The sequence below is a fragment of the Drosophila tropicalis genome, unplaced genomic scaffold (assembly GCF_018151085.1).
Source record: "Drosophila tropicalis isolate 14030-0801.00 unplaced genomic scaffold, ASM1815108v1 contig_393, whole genome shotgun sequence".
Taxonomy (NCBI): domain Eukaryota; kingdom Metazoa; phylum Arthropoda; class Insecta; order Diptera; family Drosophilidae; genus Drosophila; species Drosophila tropicalis.
The window spans coordinates 3,874,189-3,900,616 of record NW_027172855.1 but is presented as its reverse complement, the minus strand read 5'-3'; the positions used below and the strand labels follow the sequence as shown (position 1 = coordinate 3,900,616).

Sequence of the window (26,428 nt, the reverse complement as noted above, 5' to 3'; positions counted from 1 at the left end):
GCTTTACAAACAATTCCTTAGAAAATGTTGTTTAATTTTTTAAAGATTTCCATTCTAATCTAAGAGAGAATTCTCTTAATCGAAGTTCTTTGCAAAAGTTGAAAAATTGTTGTTAAAGAAAATACAATTTATTTATATATCGTAAATTGTTTTTAACTCTGAATACCGTAAACAGAATTGGTAGGTTTGATTTCAATGTGTTCTTCAGAAGTATCTAAATACCTCGTTTAGTTCATACAGTTCAAGCGCCTTGAATTCACCAAAATTTCTATCCCCAAAGAAAAAAACCCTCAAAACACAATATTTTCAATATTCTATGTTTACTTTTGGGCATGTTTCTTGTGGCATTGCAACAACAATAACAACAACAACAACAAATTTGATTGATTTGACCTACGGATTGATTATATATAAATATGTATTACGAAAACGTTTGAACTGTGAATCTAAGCGTCTGAAGCGAATATCGTGTATTCTATATAAGTATCTAAATATACGTAATGTATGTATATGTTCCTCTTATCCTTTGTTTTATCCCATTCCTCCTTTTGATGTTATCTCTGAAATTGTTGTAATTTCTTTATTTCATTTTGTTTACTACCCCAACCACAGCTCAGTTTTTCAATGTGTAGGCAGTTAAGAAAAAAAAGAGAAAAGAAACCAAAACGAAATCAAAACCAAAAACAATCGAAAATTCTGTGTGTTTATGCAACGTTTATGTGTGACTTAATATGATGATTAGTTTTTTTTTTGTGTTTTTTGTGTTTTTAAACCAAACTTTACCCATATGAATTTTCCACCCTATGAAAAAAAAAAAAACCATTCACTCCTAAAGGCTCTATTTTATGTTTTCTTTTTACATATCCACATCTTTTCATCTGTGCTCCTATTCCCTCTCACATTCTATCTCTCTCTCTATCTATCTCTCTGTCTCTCTCTCCATATTCTATGTGTGTGTATTGTCTTGCCCCCAAAAAACGAAAACAAAAAAAATTATATATAATAAAAATAAGAAGAGCTAATTCGGAATAGTAAAAACTTTTGTTTAATTTTGTTTCATGTTTTTTTTTTTAGAATTTTTTTATTGCCCTGTACCGAAAATGCCCAAAAGGAGTTAACTTAAAAACAAGTCTGATTTAAAGTTTCAAAATTGATTAAAATAACTCTTAAGTAAGATAATCTTCCGTCTACAAGAGGTTCAGAAATAAATGAAAATTTCTGCCTTTTCTTTTAAGAATTATATTACGATTTGGTACAGGGTATTGAAAAAGTCGGTCCACCGATTTGACACTCTTTATTTTTTGTGTTAACTCAGTTTATAGTCCTGCAGACTCATTTTGCTTTGTGTCTTCAACTTTTTTGCAAAAGAAAAAAACAAAAAAAATAGTGTTTAAATCGAATGAATAATAATTTCTATTCATATTTCACTAATGCGATGCGATGAAGTCATTCTCATAGTTCTTTCTCATAGTTCCATTCCATCATAACAACAACAACAACAACAACAAATTGCTGCGCCCCAACAACAATAGGGCAAAAAAATAAATATTTAAATAAACACACCCCACATTTAACCGCATTATTGTAATAATGTAATTGTTGACATTTTATATGTGTGTGTTTTTTTTTTTTTTTTTTTTTTTTTTTTTAATTTTTATTTGTTTTAAACTTACATTTTTATGCATAGGCGCAAGCACCATTGGCTTTTGGCTCTGGCCGGCAGCAGCAGCAACAGCAGCAAATATCAACAGCAGCATTTTGATTTCACTTCTCATACATATATACATATTTATATATCTATGTAAACATATTTATTGTTAAATCTTTTTTTTTTTCAATCATGCAAAAAGTTAACAAAGCAAAACGATCAAAATTCTAAGGCGTAGCGCAATCTGAACATTTCGAATTCGACTCACAAAACAAAAAGCAAATTCAAATTGAAATAAATTAGGCAAGAAAATTTCCGAGTTGGGCCTGAGTAAAAACCAAAATCAAAACCAAACTCTCTTCTTACCTCAAAATACCCCCCAAAAAAAAACAATTGTTCTTGTGTTTTTATTCCCTCTTCCCCGCTCTATGTGTTTTGTAATGTGATTTTCCCAAAAACAAAAAAAAAAAACCAAGAATCCTCTAACACTTAATCTTCCACTTCTTCAACACTGTTACCTCTGTCTATCTGTCTCTCTCTCTCTCTCTCTATCCTTCTTCTATTATATATATATAAATATAATTCTATTCTGATTATCTCAAAAAGTTTAATTTGTTTAACAAGCCCCAAAAAAAAAAAAAACTATAATATATTTATTTCAACCATCTACTGCAGAAATATTGTAAGGATATTATGGCAAATCAAATCAATATATCAATATATATATATATAAATACCTAATTCTCTTCAATTCAAATTCAAATCCAATTTAAAAGCCATCGTTAAGTGGTCGACGTCCTAGCTGGATTGAGCAGAGGGTCAAAATTCAGACACGCAAATTTAGCATCAAAGTTAGTTTCATAAACAATTTTTTTATTGCTTTCTTCTCTCTCTCTCTCTCTCTCTTTCTGTCTATCTCTCTGTCTTTCACTGTCAACATCTAACTATCTATCTATCTATCGATCTCTCGCTATATATCGCTATCTATTTCTCTGTCTGTCTTCATTTTTTTCTTCAGTTTTTATAGTGTATACTGCATACAAATTCAGCTATTATTATTTTTTCCTTTATACACTAACTTTTCATGCATTTAAAAAAAAATCTAGTTAAATAGCGCATAAAAGGAGCACAATTGACTTCAATTGTGAAAATATAACTCTAGGGCAGTGGCAATTGGCTTAGAAGTACATTAAGTAGATAAATCTATGTATTCCGAGCTACTAAATGGCACAGTTTCTATAAAGTTTAACCAAAGTCAGTGACCTATTCGCATTGATCAGAGATAATGCGTACTATATAGCTCCATACATATATGATTGGGTCCAATTTTGATTATAGTTCTTAAATTAAAGACTTTCAATGTTATTGGTTTAGTCGGCCTCGATCATACATAACATTTATAACGTATACGCACAGTGGACCATATAAACTAATTACATTCATTTATATAATGATATGGAATGAATGATAACTTATATATTTTATCAATGTTTTGCAGTATTGATAACCTTTGAAGAAATTAGAAGATCACTTATCCTTCCTATTTTATAGTACATATGTATTTAAGGTCTAGAGAACCCCAATCCTTTAGATAGCAGTTCATAACAGAGATGCCTAAACAATTCCTCAAATAAGTTGAAATCAAAATTATCTTATGTAACCTTCTTTTTTCCAATGACATGTGCGGAAATGACTTAAATGTTTAACGATTAAATTACTCAGCATTCAATTATAGAATTCATTAAGGGCCTTTCAAGGGTAATTACACACAATCCATTTTATTAGATTGGACAAATGACGATCTCCATTTTTAATAATGTTTAAAAAATGGATCAGGAAAGCTACGAATGGAAACTGTTTGCTTATTGCATTGCATTCGCATTAATCACAATTAGTTTACCCTTTGATCTAATCACAAAATGAAAGAGACCAAGTACTTAATAAGAAATCTTGGTAGTTCTAATTGCCCTAACTTATATTCGAACTTTTTCACTAAGCCAGGTATTGATCTGAGAATAGAGTTTTAATGTACCTAATACTTCAAAGAATAGTTTAAATGCGAATTAAAGGGATCTAGCACTTATTATAGCAAATATTCAACAGAGCAATTCCTATTGGCAATTCTATAAATTGATTCAATTCTTTCTTTTTGTGAAACAAGTATTTGATTTTCGAATAGACTTTTTCTCTAGATTTATGACAAATGTAGAATTCCGCTGAAATAGCACAAGGAAATACGATAATTTTCCTGATGACTGATAGAAACCTATAAGCCACTGCCCTAGAATGTGAGCCACAGTAACCGCAAAAGACATTTAAATAAAGATTTCTATATACTATCTATATATACATAAAAAGCTTTTGCAAAAACATACTGACTAACAGACTCACCACACTTACTCACACACACACACACAGAAAAAAAGCTTTTAGTGCCGCTTGACTAACGATATAATTGTAGATTTTAGAATAACTAAATAGACTTTAATTAAAAACTAAATTTCTTACATTTCTTTACTTCACTTTCAATATGAAATCTTCTTTTTTTGTGGTTTATAGTTGCAAACTCTTGAGTGCGAGTGTGTGTGTGTTCGTGTGTGTGTGTGTGTGAGATTAAGTCTCCTTTTGTTGTGTATAATTAAGCATGTTGGACTATGTACAAAAATTTATCATATCTTTGTGATGATAAGAGATCTACCATCTACTACCTATCACTCTCTCTTCTTTGCACGTTTCAAAACTAGCACCCTTCAGTAATACTTCCATATATTTGTATGATATAAAACTAGAAAGTAAGTGCATTATGATGTTTTTTCGAATTAAAACATAGTTTTTTGTTTATTCAATTCTTTGGTTTGTTGTTATTTATGTCTTTTACTATATGTATTTACTCTGGCCACCAAAAATACCCAATGAAAACCAAAACACAATTCTTCCTCAAACCAAACAGACAAAACGCCTTTCGGAGAGTGCGCAAATCTTGAACAGAATCGAGACAAAAATCAATATTAATCATTTACATATCCGATCATTACCATGACTATACAAAAATACATTACTTTTATATTTGCATTTCATTTTTAAGGCAAAGATCGAAACAGAAATTCAGTCAAAAGTCTCAATCACTCTCACTGTCTCCTTCACACTCTCTATCTGTTTCTCTCATTCACAACTCACTCACTCACTCAGTTGTTGTTTCTGTTTATAAAACTATAAAAATTCAACAACAAATTACAATCAAAAACACTTTCACACACACATTTTAACTAAATATTTTTCCTATATACATATATCTAACTAACTAAACAATACATATATATTCTATTAAATATTACGCTTACCATAAAGTACATATTTATTGTATAAATCAATTAAGAATCAAATTTCAACTCGAAAACAATTATGAAAAAAAAAAATATATCAAGAAAATGTTCATCGAGTTGTAGAGTTTTAATATGCATACTCTTTTACACCCTTCCCCTATCCCACCAACCATACTAAATGCTAAAGGCTCCTGAAATCGAAGATGAACCGGAGCCATTGAGCATGGCCTGGCCGGATACGGCACGTAAGCGTTTGACCTATGTCCTGGTGGCACCTCTCCTGGTGCCCATGTGGCTGACATTGCCCGATACACGTACACCGCGTGGCAAACGCTTCTTTCCTGTCACCTTCATTGGTTCCATTGTGTGGATAGCTGCCTTCTCGTATCTCATGGTATGGTGGGCCAATGTGGCCGGTGATACAGCTCGCATACCGCCAGAGGTAAGGAAATTTTTCAAGTTTTTAAAAACCAGAAATCCAACAAAACCACTTATAAATTGAGAGAGTTTGTAAAGCTTTCAATTGGAGTTTACATTTTTCAAGATATCGATGCTCTTCTTACATCTTCATCGAAAATATTAAGAACTGCAATTCGAAAAACCACGTCTTTTTTATATTTATCTGGCAATGACTTTTATACAGACATAGTACGGACACGGCTTTCTGAACTAAACCGTATACCTAACCAATTTCACAGTATGTTCTTTTTAATGGATCGTGTAAAAGCAAAGACTTCATAAGATCATAAGTAGTTTGGATCTCACTCAAAATTTTGTCACAATCCGTCTCTGGTTCTTTCTATAACTTAAAACTAGAAAATTTTGAACTTGATATGCCAAAGGTCGAACAAAAAAGTAGAAAAATGATTAAGAAAGGTTTTTTTAATGCAAACAGTTGAGGTTAATTGCCCTTAAGCTAAGGACAATCAATGATTCCACCCTCTAAGAATACAGAAATCTACAAATAATTCATTTTTCGATTTCCAACGAAACAATTTACATAAAAAATTAATAAAAATTCAAAAAAATTAATTTTTAATACTTTACCTTAATTAATTGAGCTTTTAACAATAACAAATATTGTCATAAGTGCTTAAAATTTGGATCAATCTGTATTCTGACTCAAAGGTATAGAAATTCTTATTGTTAGATAAGGTTTCCAAAACTATTTTGGTGCACACATGTGATTTATCTCGAATTGGTCTATAAAGAATGAAATCTAATACTTATATATAGTATAGATATAATAGCATTAATAGATTCTCTTGGCAGAGTTAGCTAAAAATAAACTATAAATTTTAAACAATTTATAATACATTCTCAGTGATTAAGAACTAACGTTTTGAATACTTTCATCATCATCATTAGGTCATGGGTCTGACATTCTTGGCAGCAGGCACATCCATACCGGATTTGATAACTTCGGTAATTGTGGCACGAAAAGGTTTTGGTGATATGGCCGTATCCAGTTCAGTGGGTAGCAACATCTTCGATGTGACTGTAGGGTAAGTTGTCCATCTAAAGAATCCATCTAATTGACACTGAAGTTGACTGATAAGCAATTGATCTACTTTGAATACTAGATTACCTATTCCCTGGCTACTCTATGGCATTATCTATGATGCTCCAGTTGAGGTTAACTCGGTGGGCATGGTCTGTTCCATTACCATCTTGTTTATGATGCTCGTGTTTGTGGTGATGTCGATTGCCTGTTTCCGTTGGCGCATGAACAAGGGTCTGGGCTTTACCATGTTTCTGTTATATTTTGTCTTTGTTGCCGTTTCGCTGATGTTTGAATATGATTTGATAACATGTCCAGTGTAAAATTGATCAGCGAACGTCCAAAGACAAAAGCCATTAACAAGAACCGAAAGAAAAAAACCAAAAACCAAATGTTTGAAGCAAGCAAAAACTCAACCAACCAAAATTAGTTAAAAAAAAAAATTATATTAACAAAAACCAAACAAAGAAAACATGCGAAAAAACAACAATATAATTAACAATGGACTAAAAAACAAGCTAAATAATCGAATTGTTAAAGTAAATACACTCCCACACACACACAGACACACATATACATTAACACAAAACATGAACAAACAAAACTTAACGTTTAAAGCGAGTTAGTTAGTGCAACGTTTCTTTTTCTAAACCAAAAAAACAAAAAACGAAAAAAATAATAAAAAAAAATAAAGACATTTACTTTACAAGAGAAAAACAAAAAAAAAAAAAACAAAAATTGAATACCAAAAGGAAATTGTTGTTTAGCCGCAGCTTTTTAAGCTCTATCTCTCTCTCTCTCTTTCCCTCTAACTCCTAACTTTCAATTTATCCTTCGCCCTATCTATCGATTCTTGAACTAAAAACTATGTATGAAACAAAACAAAACAAAACTAAAACACAACTAAAAACCAAATGAAACTTATACTCTATTTATGAATTATATTAACTAAAGTTAAAAGTTAAATCAACCAAAATGGCTTCCCAAAACCAAATTACTTTACTTATTTAAACTACTTAATTAACTGGGCACTGACAAGCACTTTTAACCATTTTGTATATAAGATAATAATTTCAATATCTTTTGAAAAATCTGTTAAATTAAGAGTTAGCTCATTGAGGAAAAGCCCAACAAAAAAAAAGATACAATTTAGAATTCAAATCGACTTAAGTTCCAATTAATTTTTAATCCAGTTTTCAGTTAACTAATTTATATTCAAGGGTAGAAACTACTTCGATGTTCATTCAATTTGTTTAAAACTTTCCTCTAACTTTTGTCTCAGATCATTTGAAATCACTTATTTACTTTCTTCTTCTTCTATCTTCTTTGAAAATCTCTAAAATCTAATCTTATATTAACTCAATGAGCTAAACTCACATATCTTGGACCTAATGTTTCGATTACTTTTCTCGCTTTCCTATACTAAAAAAAAAAAAATATAAAAGTATTTTCATTTGCTTGCTCTAAATATTAAAAAAAGGAACAAAAAACTTAATCTATATTATACTTATATATATATACATATATTTAAAAAATAAAAGAAAACGAAAACGAATATCCAAAACAAACCAAAGCTTTATCTAAGAGCCTAAAATCTCTAGTTTTTACAACTTATATTATATTAAATATATAGTACCTATATATATATATATATATTTAAATGAAAACCAAAATTCCCTCACACACACACGCACACACTTACATACATGGCATACCAACTACATATTCGACCCATATATATATATATATATATATATATATATATATATTGATTAAGTGATAATTTGCATACTTATAAAATTAACAACAAAAAATACAACCAACTTTCAAATAAGCTACAATTATACTCAAAAACTTAAACATTTTGCTAGAACATTTGCCATGCATCAAAAACCAAAAAAGGATAAAATGATCCTTTGTAACCGCATTACGAAGACCCTTTATAATTATGATTATGATTATTCCTGCAAAATTTAAAAAATTTATGATAGACCACTAAATAAGAAGGAAAAACAAATACAAATAATTTCCGATATATTCTTTTTGCTGAATGATCAAATTTTCCCTTCCCTATATAAATATGAGCATATAACCAAACACACACACACACCAACACACACATACCACAAACTTGCTGTCTCTTTATTTAGAAACGAACATGCAATTTTTTCAAAAACTATTAAAGTGGCCACAACAACAACAAGAAAGACAACAAATAAAAATGCAAAACATTTAAGTATATATATATATATATATATATATATTTTATATATGTATAAACCACGTATGCAACTATATATATACATATATAACTTAAGTAGGCAAATTGTATTCAAAAGGATATGAAACCAAAAACAAAAAACCAAAAAAACGTTTGCAAATGGCTCGCAAAATGCAAGTTAAGGAAACGACATAACACACAGACACACACACAAAGACAACAACAACAAAGACAACAACAACACATAGAACAGAAAGCAATAATTTTTATTACAACAAACAAAAAACAAAAAGAGAGATATAAAGAGAACTAGAGGCAGTGACATTAACTTTATATATAAACTGTATATTCAAGCACGGCCAAGATGAAAACGGTTTGGCAACAAAAAAAGAAAAGAAAAAGTGAAAACAAGTGAACAACAAATTAATAATGCAAAGTCAAGTTAGCCAAGCAGTTGTATAGTCTAGTCCTGAAGCCATTAAATGCATACAAACATTTACTATATGTACAACAAATATATAACGAATATATATATATACATACATACATATATAAATGTAATTAATGAAAAAGGATCGAGAAGATCCAAAAACCAAAAAAAAAAAAAGAAAACACATTCAAAACGAACGAACGGAAAGGAAACCTATATAAAGTGGCTGCTCTTACACCCCATGGGTGCAGTGCATGATATTGCACATATTATATACATATATATATATATATTATAGGCAAATATAAATGGATATACCAGAGACAAAAAAACAAAAACCCTATAGCTGACAAACTAACAGAGAACACCAACAAATAACAAACAACAACCGAAAAACCCATTAAGGAGAAGCAAAGCAAAGCAAAAGAAAAGGCGACATTATGTAAATTTAACCACAAGGCATTTTTACATAACAACTACTACAATAAACATACATACATACATGCATACATACATAAGTACGTACTTCAGAAGTCTACATACTAACATTGCATCTTACATACAAAATCTAACTAATATTCTTCACAGACTTGAACTTTCAATGTGAAATACCAAATTCGAGTATATTCTAAGCAAATTCTTTCCATACTCGCTGGGAAAATTTACAATGAAACATCATAGAGACAAAGGTATGTACATCTGCGAGTCATTCAAATGAACCAAAGGCTTGTCAGCCACTAATTACGTATACGCAGGGTGGTCACACCCTGACAGCTAGACTTGTGCAAAAAATTAATGCTGACGATAACTATAGTTCAAAACTTGCTCATTTCAATTGGTGAAGCATAAGAAAAACTTAAATTAACCAAAACAAGTCAAAACTTGTCATTTCGGAGCTTTTGCTCTTGGTTCTGATTTCAATTTCAACAAATTTCAGCAACTTTGCGTTCAAGTTTCAAAATACAATACCAAAAACTGACTGTAGATCATACAAACATATACTAACTAGCTATTAACCCAGCATAAAAACAAACTCCTTCTCTTGGCAAACTTTACGAATAGTTAGATGGTCTGAATGGCCAAGGCTTTAACATAACAAAATGAAACTAAACTTCCAAGCAGCAAACAGAAAATCAACAACAACAACATAAAAACAAACCAGAAACTAACTAAAAACAAAAAACAAAATGAAAATTGTAGCTTAAACTTTTATACAAGCTGTACTATGTTAAACTAACTAACAAAACTAAAACGATAAAATAATACTCTTCCAAATACCTATTTAAAAAACAAAAAAGAAAAGAAATCTAAAAAAAAACAAAAATTTAACTCTAATATTACTTAGAACATTAACAAAAGCATTCAAGCACTCGTACTAACAAAAACTAAAAAGTATCTTTTCCTTCACACACACACACACACGCAGACCATCATACATCACATATCGCGACCTTAAATCCTTCATAAATACCAACACACAAAAACAAAACCTCTTCTAATCCAATCTAATTGTAAACAAGTGAGACAGAAAATAGAGAAACATCCAAGTTGAGACACTTCAATATACCGAAAATATATAGAGCGCAGTACAAATTGTAAAGCGTCTGTTAACATTTTATAAAACAAGAAACAAAAAAAAGTTTAAATATACACACATACATACATATATGAAACAAGTATCTAGACAATTTCCATTATCATACTCAACCAATCTTAAATATAAACAAAAACCAAACATCGTCTCTGTTTCTCTTCGAAAACGCACACAAAGCAAAATGTCGAGTGGCCCCGAGTGAAGAAAGAAGTCTCGCTTTGAAGCAAAAAATGGAAAGAAAGTTAAAAAAAAAAAAACTAAATAAGATTATATATACCAGAAAGTAAAAAAAAATTATATATATATATATGAAATTGTTATGGTTATAGATTTTTAACAAGTTGAATAATTGCGTAACACAAAAACAAAAACAAAAAAACAAAAAACATATTAAAAAAAATAAAATTGTTGAGAAATTAGTAAAGAAACTTAAAAATGCGAAAACCTTCATAATAACATAAAAAAAAAAAAAGAAGCGTAAACATAATAAGAATAATAATGAATGAAAACAACAACAACAACTAATAAAGATAGTAATACTATATATACTTTATGAAATATTTAACTTGAATATAAAAATAAAAACGAAATCATTGTTTCAAATTAAAGTGAAAAAGTAAACTTCAAAAAAAAAAAAAAAAAAACAACTTAAAAAAAAAAAAAAACAACAAAATTTTCATCGCGTACAATTCTTGTGTCTGCTAATTTTATTTTTTTCACACACAGATTAAAGGGCTTTCATCTGATGTCAATAAGTTTTCCTCCGACTTTCTTAACATAATAATTCATCGCATAAGAAATTAAATGATAAGTGTCTGAATTATTCACTTCAATCGGAAACCCCGAGAGGTTTGTCATCAGACCCTAACCTATGACAATATGTGGTCTTAGGGTCAATAGCATTGGGCTAAGTAGGACTGGGTGCTTTTCATTGATTAGATCTATTTATATATGTTATATATAGTTCTTATAACATCCTTTGAAATGCTATAAACAATTGTCCAACATTTTTAGCAGAAATGCTTGACTTAGTTTCAAATTTAGATATACGACACAGTTCGTAGGATTAGTCAGTGTCCATCTGTTATCTTGCAATGAAACTTTGCATAAACATCAAGTTGATCCCGATTGGAGCACTATAACATTCAATGGTTAAAGATATATGACTTCCGATAACAAATCTCATGTAATCTCTCTTTATATATGGAAATCAAATTTCAATTAATTGTTGTTGACATCATTTGACCCTTAAATTTTTGTGAGCACTTGAGTATCAAAATTCTGTTGAAATTTACAGCCCACAGAGAGCAGTAAGTATTAAAAGTAAAAATTCGATATGATTTGGACTTGTTATTTACCTTTTAGTTCTCCAAAAATTAAAAAAACTAAATATAAACTAGTTGAATAAATTAGCATATTTATGAAATTAGCAAACACATAAACATTTTCTAGAGTTCTAGTCTTAATCTGATCTCTGGAACTCTTTGAACTCAAGTCAATCAATCATCTACAACAATCGAATACAACTGCAACTACAACAACAACAAAAACTACAACTACAAAGAAACGAACTATTGACCATATAAACATTAATTTCAGCTTTAACTAACTCTAAAACAAGTACCAACAAATCAAACTCGAATTCTTAAAACAAAACATTCACACATACATCCTTACATACATACGTATAAATATAAATATATATACATACATATATAAATCTTAGTAACATAATAAAAATTGTTAAAAATTTCAATTGGTCCAGTTGCGTCCGTTGCAAAAGCAAAAAACAATAAATGCTTGCTTTTATTTCCAACAAAAATATAACAAAAAAAAAAAAAACGAAATAAATATTTTATTCGCTTTTTTTCTATTAAAGAGGACAGTAAAATAAAAGCAAAAAAATGAAAAAATAAATAAAATGCAGTAAGAAAACCAAAAAACAAAAAAAGTAATAGTTAACATATTGGTAGACTAATTTAACAAGATTTTATAGAAAAATGTTTATTATTATAATTTTTTTAAAAATGAAATACATACATATATACTTATATATAGATATAGTTATACTATATACATATATATACATATAGAGACAGCCGTCGTGTGTAATACAATATTCATTACCCACCAACAAATGGAAAATTATGGAAAATTCGTTTTTCTTATCTTTTTCAGTTGAACTTTTGGAAAATGGCATTTGGTTTTTTTCTCATTTTGTTTTGTACGACTATCGAAAAGTGAAACAAGAAAAAACAATGTGGAAAATGAAAATAAATAAAAATGAGATATATTAATTTTAATAACTGATACGCTTTTTAGCACATAAGATTGTACAAAAAATATAATCATTTTGTTGATGGAATATGAATACGATGGATTATATATACATACATATATAAAACGACACAGTAAACCCAAATTACTTTATAAACAGATCTAGATTTTATACAATTCAAGCAACAATATCATTTCGTTCCCTCCCTCATGGATCATCAAAAAACTGCAAGCAAATCAAATAAATAGTCAATTTCTACCAATACACAAACACACACACACACACACAATATATATATACATATATGTATATACAACAAAGTTATATAAAATTATACATATATATATATTAATATATTATAAAACTCAAGCATTTTGAAGGAAAGGAACAACACAAAACAAGTTAAATCAAAAGGCAAAACAACAAATAACGAATTAATGATAAAACCAGAACGAAAAAATAACCAAATGTTAACTAGTTATTTAGGTGAAATATACAAAGTCAATACACCACACACACACTCACACACCCACACACACATATACTCTAAACACGGCAAGAAGTCAAATACTAAATGAACCGTTACATAGCCGAGTCGTAGCAGAGCCGCAGCAAACGAATAACAGTAAACAAAATGGCCGTTTAATAAAACTTTTGTTATTGATAAGCAGTAAATTGCAGCAAAAAATAATAAGAAAACAAAAACAAAACAAAAAAAACCCAAACCCAAAAGTAAACACAAAGTTAATGTTCAAACTAACTAAAAAAAATATATAACGAATATTATATATAATACAACAAAAACTTAGACTGTATGTTATTTTCTCAAATACAAAAATACCTACGTATGAAAACAAAACCAACAACAAACTAAAACAATAAAAACAGATTTAATAAAAATGAGTTATCCAAATGCATAAACAATTGTAATTATTTTTGGAATATTACTCCGACTTATTAAACTTAAATACAACACAACCCCTTAATCATAAAAGAGATGAATTCAGTGCCGGATTTAGGCAGGGCGGGGCCTGTAACAACCAAAAAAACAAAAGTATTAGCTTTCGCAGATCACTTTCCAATCCGAAAGTTGGAACATGATTGAAAAAAGTCATGAAATTTTCAAAAACTCGAAAATTTACTAAATTAGATATTCATGAAGATTTTGAAAATCGGTTAAAATTTGGCTAAATCTTTTTCGCAAAGTTAGGATTTAAGAAATTTTCAAATTATTTTCTTTATTTAAATTTTTGTCAATTTACTACATCCAGCACTGGTTGAACTAAACGGAAAATTTTAAATTTCAAACATCTTTATAACAAAGTTGATGTAAAAAAACGATTATTAAAGATATTTTTAATTCTACGTAGAAATATTCAACTGATTATAAAAAAAAATGGTATCTATAATTTAGTACATAATATTCTTTTAATACGCTTAAAAACTAAACAAATTTCCCTTAATATACATCCAAAGAACTATTCACATACTTCTAACTAATAAAGCAGATAAAGCAGGAGGAAGAAGTCCTTATTTCTTCTTATTTGGTATGTATTTTCTTAGGTCTTCCTGTTTGGCGTCAGTTTGCGCCACTAATTCATACTAAAGTAAAACTACACTAGAACTACGATCGATAGTGAATTAAATTTCCCGTCGAATGAGATATTGTTCATCAAATAATAATCGGAAAATAAATAGATACTCTTCGTTGCATTCGAAACATTTCATTTGTTTTTAAATTAGCCACTCAGCACTGTTACTCGCACCCTTAGGACTATTACTCGCACCCTTAGCACAGTTACTCTCACCCTTAGGACTATTACTCGGAATGTTCCGCGGTGTTGCCAGAATGTTGCCTTCTGCAATTCTGGCAGCCCAAGAGTTGGAGGGAAATTCAAATACGAAAAGCTGTCAAACAGCGACGATGCAATAAAATTGTTAACTACCTCTACTTCATTAATCAGTCGATTTAAAAAAAAATTAGATTATAATTCTAATAATCCGAAACCCCACAAATATTTATTTATTATAAATAATTATTTAATATTTTGTATTTGAAATAGTCCCATAATTTCCTTCCAGCAAACTAATTTTGACGAAAAACTTTAAAGAATTTCTTGCTTGCCATCAGCAACATCATTTGTTAGATTAATTAGTACACGGTATGTTTTATACAGAGTCTTGACAGTTTAATTAAAAAATGTATTTTTAAACAATTAAAAATGAATGAAGCATTTAGAATTGAAATGAATAAACAATAAATAATTACAACAAAACTCTTAGCTGTCAACAGCAAGAAAAGCAAATTGTTTAGACAGTCAGATTAGTTAAAGGTGAATATTAAAAATCATTTATGCAATACAAATTTATTTCGAATTTCTGTTTTATGTAAATGACCTAGTTGATGCATTCCTTAATTTTATTTATTATTATTATTATTATTCTCTTCATTTTCGTTAACTAATTATGTATAGTCACCATGAAGAATAATTGTACAAAAAATTAGTGTTTTTTTTTTTTTTTTTTTTAAATTTTATTGTATATGCCCTGCCACAGTCCAAGTCTGTCAAAGTATCTACTTATTATCTAAGTTGGTATATATATTTATATATTTATACATTGGTTTTAGCTCTGCTAATGCCAGAGTCTCGCACGATCGCTAGTTAAGTTAATAAGTCCAAGTATTTCGTTTTGTAGTATGAAATGCCCAAAAAAATTATTCAAGAAAAAACACACACATTGAAATCCACTTAATCGCTATCGCTGTCATTATGATCGCCACCGACTGCTCCATTTTCATCATCCTCATCATCGCTATCCTCCAGTTCGGGCATGGGGAAACGCAAAAGAGCCGCTATTCCAGTGAGTTGAGCAAGTTCTGGAAAAAATTGATAACAAAATATTAGTTCAATAAACTCTTTGTTTCAAGATTAATTAATGATGACTTATAAAAAAACTTTCTATTGGGAAAGAAAGTTAAAAAATTTTAAAGAGTTGAGCAACAGATTTATGAAATTCGAAATCAATTTTCATACAAATTCATTATTTCTAAAGAAATTTTGTATTTCTTTATTGTCTTAAGTAAAAAGTATTGGTTGCTCGTTATATTCAGTTGTTGTGAACTTTTGTTTTTTTGGTTTTCATTGCTCAATTAAAATATCCGGTCTTTTCTTAGAACTCGAGCTTGCTTCAAGTCCAAATCAATGCACTTTGGTTTTGTTTTGGCGATGGCAGCTTTGGAGCGACGTAGGAGTCAGTGGCCAAGGCTCACGGGTTTTGTTCTAGGCGTTGACTCAGTTTTTGAACTTCACATTCAATTTACAAAAGAAAAATGGAAAATAATAATTTGAATACTAATTGCGAAATGGTTATAGATGGTTGATTATGATTACAATACCCTGCAGCAATTCTGTGATTTATGGGGATAACCCGATATCTATACCCCTTTGCTTGAATTGTTTATATAAGTAATTGAACAGTAAGAGGTACTTGAGAAGTTAAGAAAATAACAATAAAAACTGTAAATAAAGCAATTAATGTGAGTAAATCAATTGAGAAGTGTTGAGATAGTCTTTCTGCAAACGTGAGAACAAAAAAATTTACATCGACCCATTTACAAACATTGAAAGTGAAAACTCGTATGACTCATTTGCCAAGAAAATGTATGGTTATTTAAAGCATTTTACAACCGAGAACAATACAATAAGAAAAATTAAATGGGAAAGACATACACACACACACATGTATACATTTTGAAAAAGTGGGCAAATGTAATTTTAATTAACATTAAATTGTAAATGAAAATGAAAGTGTTTTTTGGCAACTTTTCAAATTCGAAAATCTTCGTTTTTTTTTCTTCAACATTTTGGACTTTGCATTTTTGTAGGAGATTCCACAAAATATATATATGTACATATATATATAGGCACCCCCCCACATGTGAGTGCAAATGCAGTGCGAGCCATTTAAAAATAGAATATTTAACGAGGTCATTAGACAGCGGGGCGACAGGAGAGACATGAAAAATTAAAATTGAGCATAGAAAAATTGCAACAACGCAAAGAAAAAATATCTCTAAGTTTTCATTTGTAGACAACTTCAAAAAAGATTTTTATAAAAAGATTCTATTCTTAACTTCATGGTGAGTCATTTTCGAGTACATATTTCAATGGGCTTCTCTATGAACATATGTATGATTTTTTGAGTTACTCACGTTCTCCTGAGATGTGCATACTGGAAAAGATTTTTACTTCACCTCCAGCATCGCGTACTGATTCAACCAAGTTAACATATTCTTTCCTGAGATTAACATCTTGGCATCTGTAATTAAATAAATTAAATAAGAGAATATATGAAACATATATTAAGATGTAGTTAAATGCTTTAATATCAAGCTAAATAAAACTTTCAACTGAAGGACTTTGAAGCCATTTTAAGGTTCTGTTTATAAGCAGCAAAGTTAATATACCCAAAAACTTCATTCTAAATGTTTATAAATATAGCTAAGATATAGAAATCTTGTCTGTGTTTTGATGAAACTTTAGAAGTTATATACACAAACATAAGACTATTCATTTTCGAATATTTCCACAAAAAAAAAAATAATAAGAAACATAATCTTTTTATAATTGTATTTTTATATTTAATAAATATTAAGTCCTAAAAAAAATATAAATAAAATCTAAGCTTTCAAAGAGTCGTAAAAGTTAAAAAGTATGAGTATTAAAACTCAAGATTTTCTTTATATTTTAATTAAATATCAAATAATAGTTTTAAAAAAATCATTATCTCTGTAGAGAGTTTAAAACCGATTATAAGTCCCCACTGAGCCAGTTATCAGACTAGTTCAATCATATAGTAATCACATATGCATATTCAGAAATATACAATATAAATATGTAAATACTAAATACTAAAATCAAAATTGGGATTCGAATGCATTTGAATCATAGCAACTCATTGTCTTACATTCTAACTCATTCAATTTGTTTAAAGTCAGTACACTCATTCAGTTGAAGTCGACTCTCAAAGTCATCCAATTCATTCATTTCGTTTTGAATATTGTGAACTCTATCTTTTATCTATTCAAATAAACTATGTATTGCTATTACAAAGTGCAATAATTTCAATATTTCCTTTTCAACATTTTCGCAACAATATTTAACAGTTTTAGATGATGACAAATCCAAAACGGTTAGGCACTCAAATATTTTGCAATTACCTATATAACATTTCATACGTTGGATACATACAAATATACGAATTAATTAATATCTATTACGATTCATTTCAAGTAACACGATTCACAATTCACAAATTGCAAAGTGCTTAATCATGGCACTGAATAAATATGCATATATACATTTTATATATTGATATATTGTTGATCTATAATGCACAAGGTGTCAAGTTTAACTGGAAATTGTGGGTTCGCATCATCATATCATTACGAAAAGGTTAGATGACTATGACTCTATATTCAAGGGATACCTGTAATGCGAAGTCCGAATCAGTTCAAAAACCTTTTCAGCAACAAAATAATATTCAGGTGGGTAAAGCCACAAAAGATTGCAATATAATTAACATTTTTATTGATGACAAGAGTTGAAAAACAAAACAAAAGAGAAATTTGTCGATCGGTAAAGAGTATACATTGAATGTGAACTCCAAGCGCTGGGATCCACAGCACGTGCAGTTATCAAGAGAGAGAGAGAAAAAACAGAGAGAGGGAGAGAGACCGTATGGGGCTAATGAGAGATAGAGAGTGGAGACCGACCACGTCGTCGTCTTGGGGTCTTTGTAGATTCAGTTGCGAAGCGGCTTTCTTGCGGTGCGAACGTTTTTGTGTATCATATGAATAGGAAACGCACAAGAATTGAAATTCAAAACAAAAATTTCATACAATTCGGTATCAAGAAACCTCAAAAGAGAGTGCACACAACAAAATAACAACAACAACAACAACCAAAAGGTGCGTGTGGCAGACACAAAGTGAAAGTTGAAACAACAAATATTGTCAAAAATGATATAGCAAAGAAGGAAAATCCCGCATTTAGGCTGTGGCTACTGTGATTCAACATATAGGAATGCAATTCAAAACAGATCTGCATCTGTATCCGTATCTTTTACCTGTGGTGTATCATACATTGTGTTGGTTTTTTTTTTTGTTTCTGTTTTGTTATTGTTGTTCATCAATTAACCGCAAAGGTTGTCATCATTGTAGTCGACCCGACGGCCGTCTATCCGCCTGTCTGTCTGGCCATGATTGCACAATGAAATCAATTGTTATAATGGAATTAGCGTGCACTTGCCAACCGTCGACGACGACGCCTAGGCCCCTTTCTGTGGAGGCCTCCGACCCAGAGTCATGGACGAATGAAAGAATGACAGCGAACCCCACAGGCCCCCAACTTTATTCCGCCAAAGATATCAGTTAATATACACTTAAAAGCGTAATTAACTATCAACCTATTCTCAAGTTCCCCCAACATGAACCTCTTCTTGCCATGCTCCAAATGCTTATCTTTCAAATACTTTGACTTCTACATGTGCTTATTATATATGCATATGTATTATACTAAAAGTCGCGCGAAATGCGCGATTGTCCCACATTATGTGGAATGTGCCAAGACAAGAGAGATGAGAGAGACAGAAACGCAAAGGGGGAACTTTGTGTTTCTTAGCTTTTATTCTCATGCCAGTTATAATTACAATACAATGCAAATATCTCGGTTCTGTGTGAATAGCTCAGATGCTTTGTACTTATTTTATTGCCAATATACAAAATAAAAAAAATCCCACTTCATGGAACAACTTACAGAAAAAGGGCAGATAACCAAGGTTTTACACCTTGCGAAAAATAAATATTGGCGAGGTTTGGCATTATTTGGAATTATTTTCCATATACTTTGACTTCTCTAGAGAAGTTAGTCTATTAGAAAATAAAGTATTCTTCATGGGTGTTAAGTTCTTTAATAAGATTAGCACATTTGATTAGTATACTCAGAATAAATCTTTTGTTATATATAAACAAAATATTTATTAAAACAGGCAATACGCCGGTTTTAGTATAAAATATAAGTGTATTAAACTTAATGAATGTCGGAAAAGTTTGACTTTCCCATTTTTAAAGCGGACTACAAACAGAATAGGTAAAAATTCAATTTAACTAATATTTATACCAAAATTAAAAAAAATTAAATACGGTTCAGAAAGGGTTAATATTTTCAAAAAATACAAAAGGCTATTTTGATTACTTTGTATTATTATAGCTACTTTTAAAACTGGACAAATTTGTCAGACTGTTGAGTATAAAAACCAGAATTCTCCTTTTATTGATGACACTCTAATTTAAATAAATACCTCCTCTTTTTATAATTTCTCTTTTAATTATCATTGCTTATTTTTTTTATTTGCTTTCGAATCATTTCTTTAACCTTGTGATCAAAAAGTTGCCAACTCAACGCGTTTAACCACACATTCACATATCGTCATACAATGTACATGTGTCTAAAAAGCCAAACAAAAACCCAACCTTAATACATACAATCAAAAGAAAGCGATATAGTTTCAGTGCTTGAACGACTTTCGTATACTCTAATTCGAAAAAGTGGCAAGAATCTGAAAGAGATAAGTCAAAGAACTGTTTCTATGTTTTGTAGGGCTAAATGAAGAGTTTGAAAAGTCTTTCGTCTCAAGAATAAATAAGTCTTGAAACTTCAGGGAAACCAAAAAATATATAGTTTCTCACAAATACTTAAGTATATGGCATAACTTTCTTCAAAAATCCAAATAGGTATCTTCTTAAAATGAATTTAAAGCAAAGAAATTGTAATAGTTGCTATTTGGTTTAGGCGAGTATAGTGTTTCCTGGATAAATGAGCAACTGGTTTAAGTTAGTGTAAGAAACCCTAACATAATATTATTTGTTTGTATAGAGGAAATCAATATGGTAAATACAAAACATTGACAGTGATCGCTTTGGGGGTAAAATATAAAAGCAGCTCTCGTCTATTGAATATCTTGGGCTTGTGTATACACAAAGACTCCTTCACACGCCTATCAATTTGCAAAGCCATTTGAATTCGTCCGCCAGTCATTTAGTTCACATGCAATATACATATATTCATGGCAACTTTTTTTCTGGCTATACTATATACTGATTTTTTGTATTTGTTTTGGATTTTTGGTTTCGTTTCATTTAGTTGGCGTGTCGATGAATGGAGAGAGATAGAAAGATCTCTGTTTATAGAGCTGTTTTTGCCTTACGTGAAACTCTTAATGGAATGCCTAGAATTGATAAGTCTAAACCAGATATAAGTATCTATCGGATCATTACTTTAGATTCTTGTGTTATAATTACAAAAAAATATACAGATATTCTTAATTTGTGTGTGGGCGAATAACAACAACAGCAGCATAAAGAATTTTAATTTATTAAATCGCACCGTTTATGGAAACGCTTAGAGCACTCTCACTCAGGCCCCCACTTTCCGCTTCATGTTTTCTGGAACCAAGTTTCATACATACATATGTATGTTTGTACATACATTTATATGGATGTATGTACATAATCGACTTTGTGCCAACTTATAGTTTTCTTTAACGTCTCTGGACTGGTTCGTTCTCTTTGCCTCTTTTCTGTCTTTCTCTCTATAGTATATTTATCATGTGCAACCAGTTTTTCTAGTCTTCTTGTCGTAGTTTTTATACAACAATTTTAGGGCACATTCGTACACGTTTTTCACTAGTCTCAACGGGTTGCCCCATTGCAGCTGGCCGGCTGGCTTTGCATGTAAATTTATCGAAGACAATTGTTTATTGCATATACAAATGTAATTTAATTTTTTTTTTTTTTGTGTTGTATTATTGTGAAAGTTTTGTTTTGTATTCAGCCAGTTCAATGAATTAAGCAAAAAGTGAAAGGGCTTAGGTCTATATATCCAAATTTGGCATTATGGGAGTGTTGTTTATCTATTTGTCTTTTTAGGGGATAAAAAATTGAAATAAGAGAAATAATTGTTTTGCAATTATAAAGTTAATTACTTTATTATTTCTTATGTATATATAATTAAATTGAAAATAAATTGGGGGAAAATTATTTGGGGTAATAGAAAAAACATAAATATTTCATCTCCTTGGGTTATTTTCGATACTTTGGAAGATCTAATAATATAAAATTATATATCTGTCTGAAATTTTTCATTTTTGCTATTGAAGCGGGAAATCATTTTTAAATAGTAATATGTATTCAAATAGAAAAATTAAATTTGGGAAATATAAATTATAATTTGTATAAAAATTTCAAAAATTTTGGGGATGCCTTTTTGGCATTTGGAAGAAGTATTCGAAACTGTTTTGTAAACATAAAAGTCGAATTTGGGGTTCAGACTCCTTTCGATATGTATAAATTCTATATGCTTTTCAAAATTGACGGAAAAATGTAGATAATAATGATGAAACTGTTGAGTAACATTTTGCTATTCTGTGGCAAAGCTACAAAAGAACAAACTAAATTAATTTGAGTTAAAAAATGCGATTTGCGTTCGTATAAACAAGTTTAAACATCTTTATCTTATCTTATATTTTATAAAATAAAACCAGGAATTCATTATCAATGTGACACTTTGATTATAAGTTTTATAAACATTTTATACTACTTAGAAATTGTAAAAAAAAAACAAATATTTTAACAAGCTGATAAGAAACAAAAGGAAAAAGGTTTTAACATTTTTTAAAAGCTTGATCTAAAAAGTAAAACGAATTCTTTGAAGAATCCAAAGCTATCAATGAAGTTAACTAAATGTCAACTCTCTTTCAACTTTAGTTCCTATTGAAGTGCCGCGTTGGCCAGCCAATTAACCGCACACTGAGCCACCGAGAAGAAGATGTATACAATAGAGCCTGACTATATCATTTCGGATGTGGGCTATCCACAATATCGCAGTGGAGACCATCCAGCAGCCGATGTGGCAATGTTTGAGCAAAAAGTCTACAGCAAATGCTGGACTACCTCTGCCTACTTCTCCTCCTACAGATCGTCATCATCTTGCGGCAGTCCAAGTCGTTTATTGCCATTAAGAGAAACTTTAAGCGATTACAACAAACGTCTCTGGCAAAGGGAACAAATGGAGAAAAGCAATAACCGACGAAGAAGATGTGGAGAATACAATATTAATGATAATTATGTTGATGATAATAATGAACATGACGCATTGGTCCAGCAAAAACTACAGAAAAATCGTTGCAATGAGCAAACAAGAATCAAAAGGTAAGTGAAACAAATTTGTTCGTTTGTTTTCTTCTATTCATGTTTTGGCTTTTTTGCTTCTTCTCCCGAACACAGCAATCAAAAATGTCGTGATAAAGGCAAGCCAATGTCAACAAAGTCAATACACGATCTGAATAGTTTCTGATTGTTGACGTGGACATTGAACGGAGCCCTCCCAAGAACCTCCAAACACAACACAACATATTCTGACTGATTAAATGTGCTAAAAAAGAAAAAGAGAGAGAAGAGAACAATTTCTAGCATTTAAGTTAATACTCTAAGAAAATAAAATAAAACCAAAACAAAACAAAAGGAGACGATAAACTTAATGTTCTCACTGGAATTTCAACAGCTCATTAAAAAGGTAAACGAATGGAGATCAGAGAGCAGACTAAATAAATCAGCCAAAAATGGGGAGCCTATGCTACAGAGAGACAACCTTGATCATGAGGCGCTCGTCGCACACGTATCTGCTGCCACACTTGTCGACAATCAAAATACGTTTTGGACGTGGTTCTCTCAAAATGGTTAAAACTATGCAAATATTTCAAAGCCAAATTTAAGACGCACTGCACTACGGAAGAAAAAATCACCCAAGATTACTGTTTAAGCATAAAATACTAAAATAATAAATTCCGAGATGAATTGGACATAATTCCAATGAAATATATAAAAGATTTAAAATTAATAAGTTGAATGACATTGACTAATAATAAGCCTACAGTTTAGTTATTCCAAAAGGAATTTGCAATACTTTTCTTAATAGCAAAAGGACAATTCCAATATAGTAACAAGTTTTGACCGATTTTCTTATCTAAACAAAAAAAAAAAATAGTTTTTTAAAGATGGGAAAGTGGGTCGAAATAAGATTAAACATTTATTTTACTAAAACGATTTAATCTAAAGATTGTTTTGGTTAATTCGTACAAGAGATTAGCAACTTGTATATTGAATTTTAACTAATTCACCATAAAACACAAAAAAGGAAATGGACTAGTTTGGCTTAATAGACCGAATTCATGCTCAACATGCAAAAACTGAATAAAGTAAGCCAAAAAGCAATTGGCTTAATTAAAATTTTCAACTTTAAGCCACTACAATATTTGTGTTGTAATATACATATATTCAAATAATTTATACTTTTTTCTGTGGCAAAGTCAATATACACTTAGGATAGAGATTTACTTTCAGTTATAAACCTTGAGTTTTAAAATGTCATACATAACAATTTGAAACGCTGTTGCTAAATGAATTTGAAAACAAATGAACCTTAAATTTTATAGCCCCTCACACACAACGGATGCTCTACACATGGCAATAAAAAAAAAATACAAAAAGAGCGTAAAGCAAAAAAAAATAAAAATAAAGAACTGTCGCAATACTCAAGGGCAATTCGTTAGACTTGAAGGTTTGTCACTGACAACGACCGTGCTCTTGACCTTTCTGCTTGATTGAACTTGATGTACAATTGCGAATAGCTAATAAATTGACAGAATATTCGGTCGCCAATTGGTTTCTATGGGTCTTTGTGTTGTTGTTGTTTAACTTACCTAAATAGGTTATCAGAAATGAGCAAAGTTTCTATGGCCTGAGACTCGGCGGCACGCAAGATATGCTTCTTGCCATAAAAAGCCTTAGCTGGTTCACATTGCAGCATCATATAGAATTGTTCCAGGGCCTTCACTTCGCCAGCGGCTTTGGTATCGGACATTTTTGCCACAACGGCCGGCTCTTGTAGGACCTCTGAAAAGAAAGTCAAGGTAAATAAGATGGAGACTTTCTATCTAACTCGGATTCAATGAAAAATTTAAAAATAAACTCACCTTTGAGGGAGTGCTTAAAACCAGATGAAGCATGTACCAACATAAATTTACTCTTATTATCCAGCAATAGTTTGTAATCCATTTTGATAGCCTGCTGAAACATATACTCATAGAATTGATCCCTCACGAATCCTGGCGAGGCGATAAGCACACATTTAACGACATCAAAGTTGACATGACGCAGAATACTCTGCATCACTTGCTCATAGAATTTGGCCAAACCCTTCTCATGCTGCTGGACACTGCCCTTTCGTTTACGAGGAATAGAGACTTCAATTTTGCTTCGCACCAATGTCATGCTGGCAGTTATGAGGCAAACATGAGCCAAACCCTCCTGCATGACAACAGCAGCCACATCAGCCGACTGACTAGGATCACAGGCCATCTCAATGCGCTCCAGCGCTATGGTATCCCATTCTGGTTTTCTCAATTCAAATTTGCGATTTAACTCGAGATCCAATGTGTGATAGGCACCCATTTTGACATACTGGTTCTCCTCGATGTTGCGACCCTTCAGACGCAGCACACAGGCCTGAGTATCAAAATCAATACCCTCCACGGCAATGGTTAAAGTGGTGCGGACTCGACTGCTGGTCGAGGATCCGGTGGCCGTCTCATTTTGAACTTTACGTATTGTTGTGCTTCGCACGCTATCACCTTCGGATATTAAATTGTAAGCATGCCACATATCCTCAGACTCTTCGGGCATCAGGGTCACAGTGCTAGAATGGATTGACCATGGGATTATTCTGATTACATTACAAGGTCAAGTAACTTACCCCTGCATTCCCTTGTCCACATATTTTCCCAGCAATTTCATCTTTCTCCAGCTTCAAATATTTAGTCGATTTTTGAATTTTCCGTTTTTTTTTTACCTGTTGTAATTTATGATATTTTTTATTTTCGATTTTTGTCACTTGTTTCTAGGAGATAGCAGATCTTCGTCTCTCTGGCCAACAAAACTCGTATGCATTTTTGTCATTGGTGGTGAAGCGCTTCGATAGTGAACCTCTTCTGTGATCAATGGATTAAACCAATTTGATCAAGAGTCTTCAATTGTATATTTTGACCAAGGCTTTTTATATGTAAAGGATTTATAGTTGTTGGCGGCCAGTTGACCATAGTAGCTAGCAAGGATCGTGTGGTCCACCGCGGCGATTAAGTGAAAATGTTTTGGTTGAGCGTAGATATTTAGAATTCGTGGAGAGGTCAACGCTTCGCTCTGTTTTAAAAGCAGAAATATAACCAAAATCGAAGATTAAACTCGCCTAACCAAATAAATACTCCATTTGCTTTTATTTAGTGTGACTGACAGTGTTGGTAAACGTTTGCATATTACA

The 26,428-nt window shown here is 30.8% G+C and overlaps 3 protein-coding genes across 11 annotated transcripts in view; 2 read left to right on the top strand and 1 right to left on the bottom strand.

The window, feature by feature from the left end:
* The window catches only part of Nckx30C (solute carrier family 24 member Nckx30C), a 49,418-nt gene extending 39,107 nt beyond the window's left edge, over window positions 1-10,311 (top strand). For 6 of the 9 annotated variants that reach the window (XM_068284820.1, XM_068284823.1, XM_068284819.1 and 3 more), the window contains exons 6-9: window positions 2,425-2,499; window positions 5,159-5,413; window positions 6,340-6,476; window positions 6,555-10,311. In XM_068284820.1, the coding sequence (XP_068140921.1) occupies window positions 2,425-2,499; window positions 5,159-5,413; window positions 6,340-6,476; window positions 6,555-6,795 (708 nt within the window). In that variant the 3' untranslated portion in view covers window positions 6,796-10,311. The remainder of the gene's footprint in view (window positions 1-2,424; window positions 2,500-5,158; window positions 5,414-6,339; window positions 6,477-6,554) is intronic. The other 3 variants (XM_068284824.1, XM_068284822.1, XM_068284821.1) reach the window with 1 other exon arrangement.
* A 4,851-nt stretch (window positions 10,312-15,162) lies between these two features.
* On the bottom strand, window positions 15,163-26,408 carry pelo (protein pelota). Its single transcript, XM_068284417.1, has 5 exons — window positions 25,868-26,408; window positions 25,089-25,810; window positions 24,816-25,008; window positions 17,209-17,315; window positions 15,163-15,873 (listed from the first exon to the last, which is right to left on the bottom strand). Exons 1-5 carry the CDS (start codon window positions 25,906-25,908, stop codon window positions 15,746-15,748), a joined length of 1,191 nt encoding a protein of 396 aa, XP_068140518.1. The 5' UTR covers window positions 25,909-26,408; the 3' UTR covers window positions 15,163-15,745.
* LOC137572870 (uncharacterized) lies at window positions 18,817-23,580 on the top strand. The gene is made up of 3 exons (XM_068284714.1): window positions 18,817-18,966; window positions 22,822-23,265; window positions 23,341-23,580. Exons 2-3 carry the CDS (start codon window positions 22,883-22,885, stop codon window positions 23,408-23,410), a joined length of 453 nt encoding a protein of 150 aa, XP_068140815.1. The 5' UTR covers window positions 18,817-18,966; window positions 22,822-22,882; the 3' UTR covers window positions 23,411-23,580.
* Window positions 26,409-26,428: the final 20 nt, after the last annotated feature.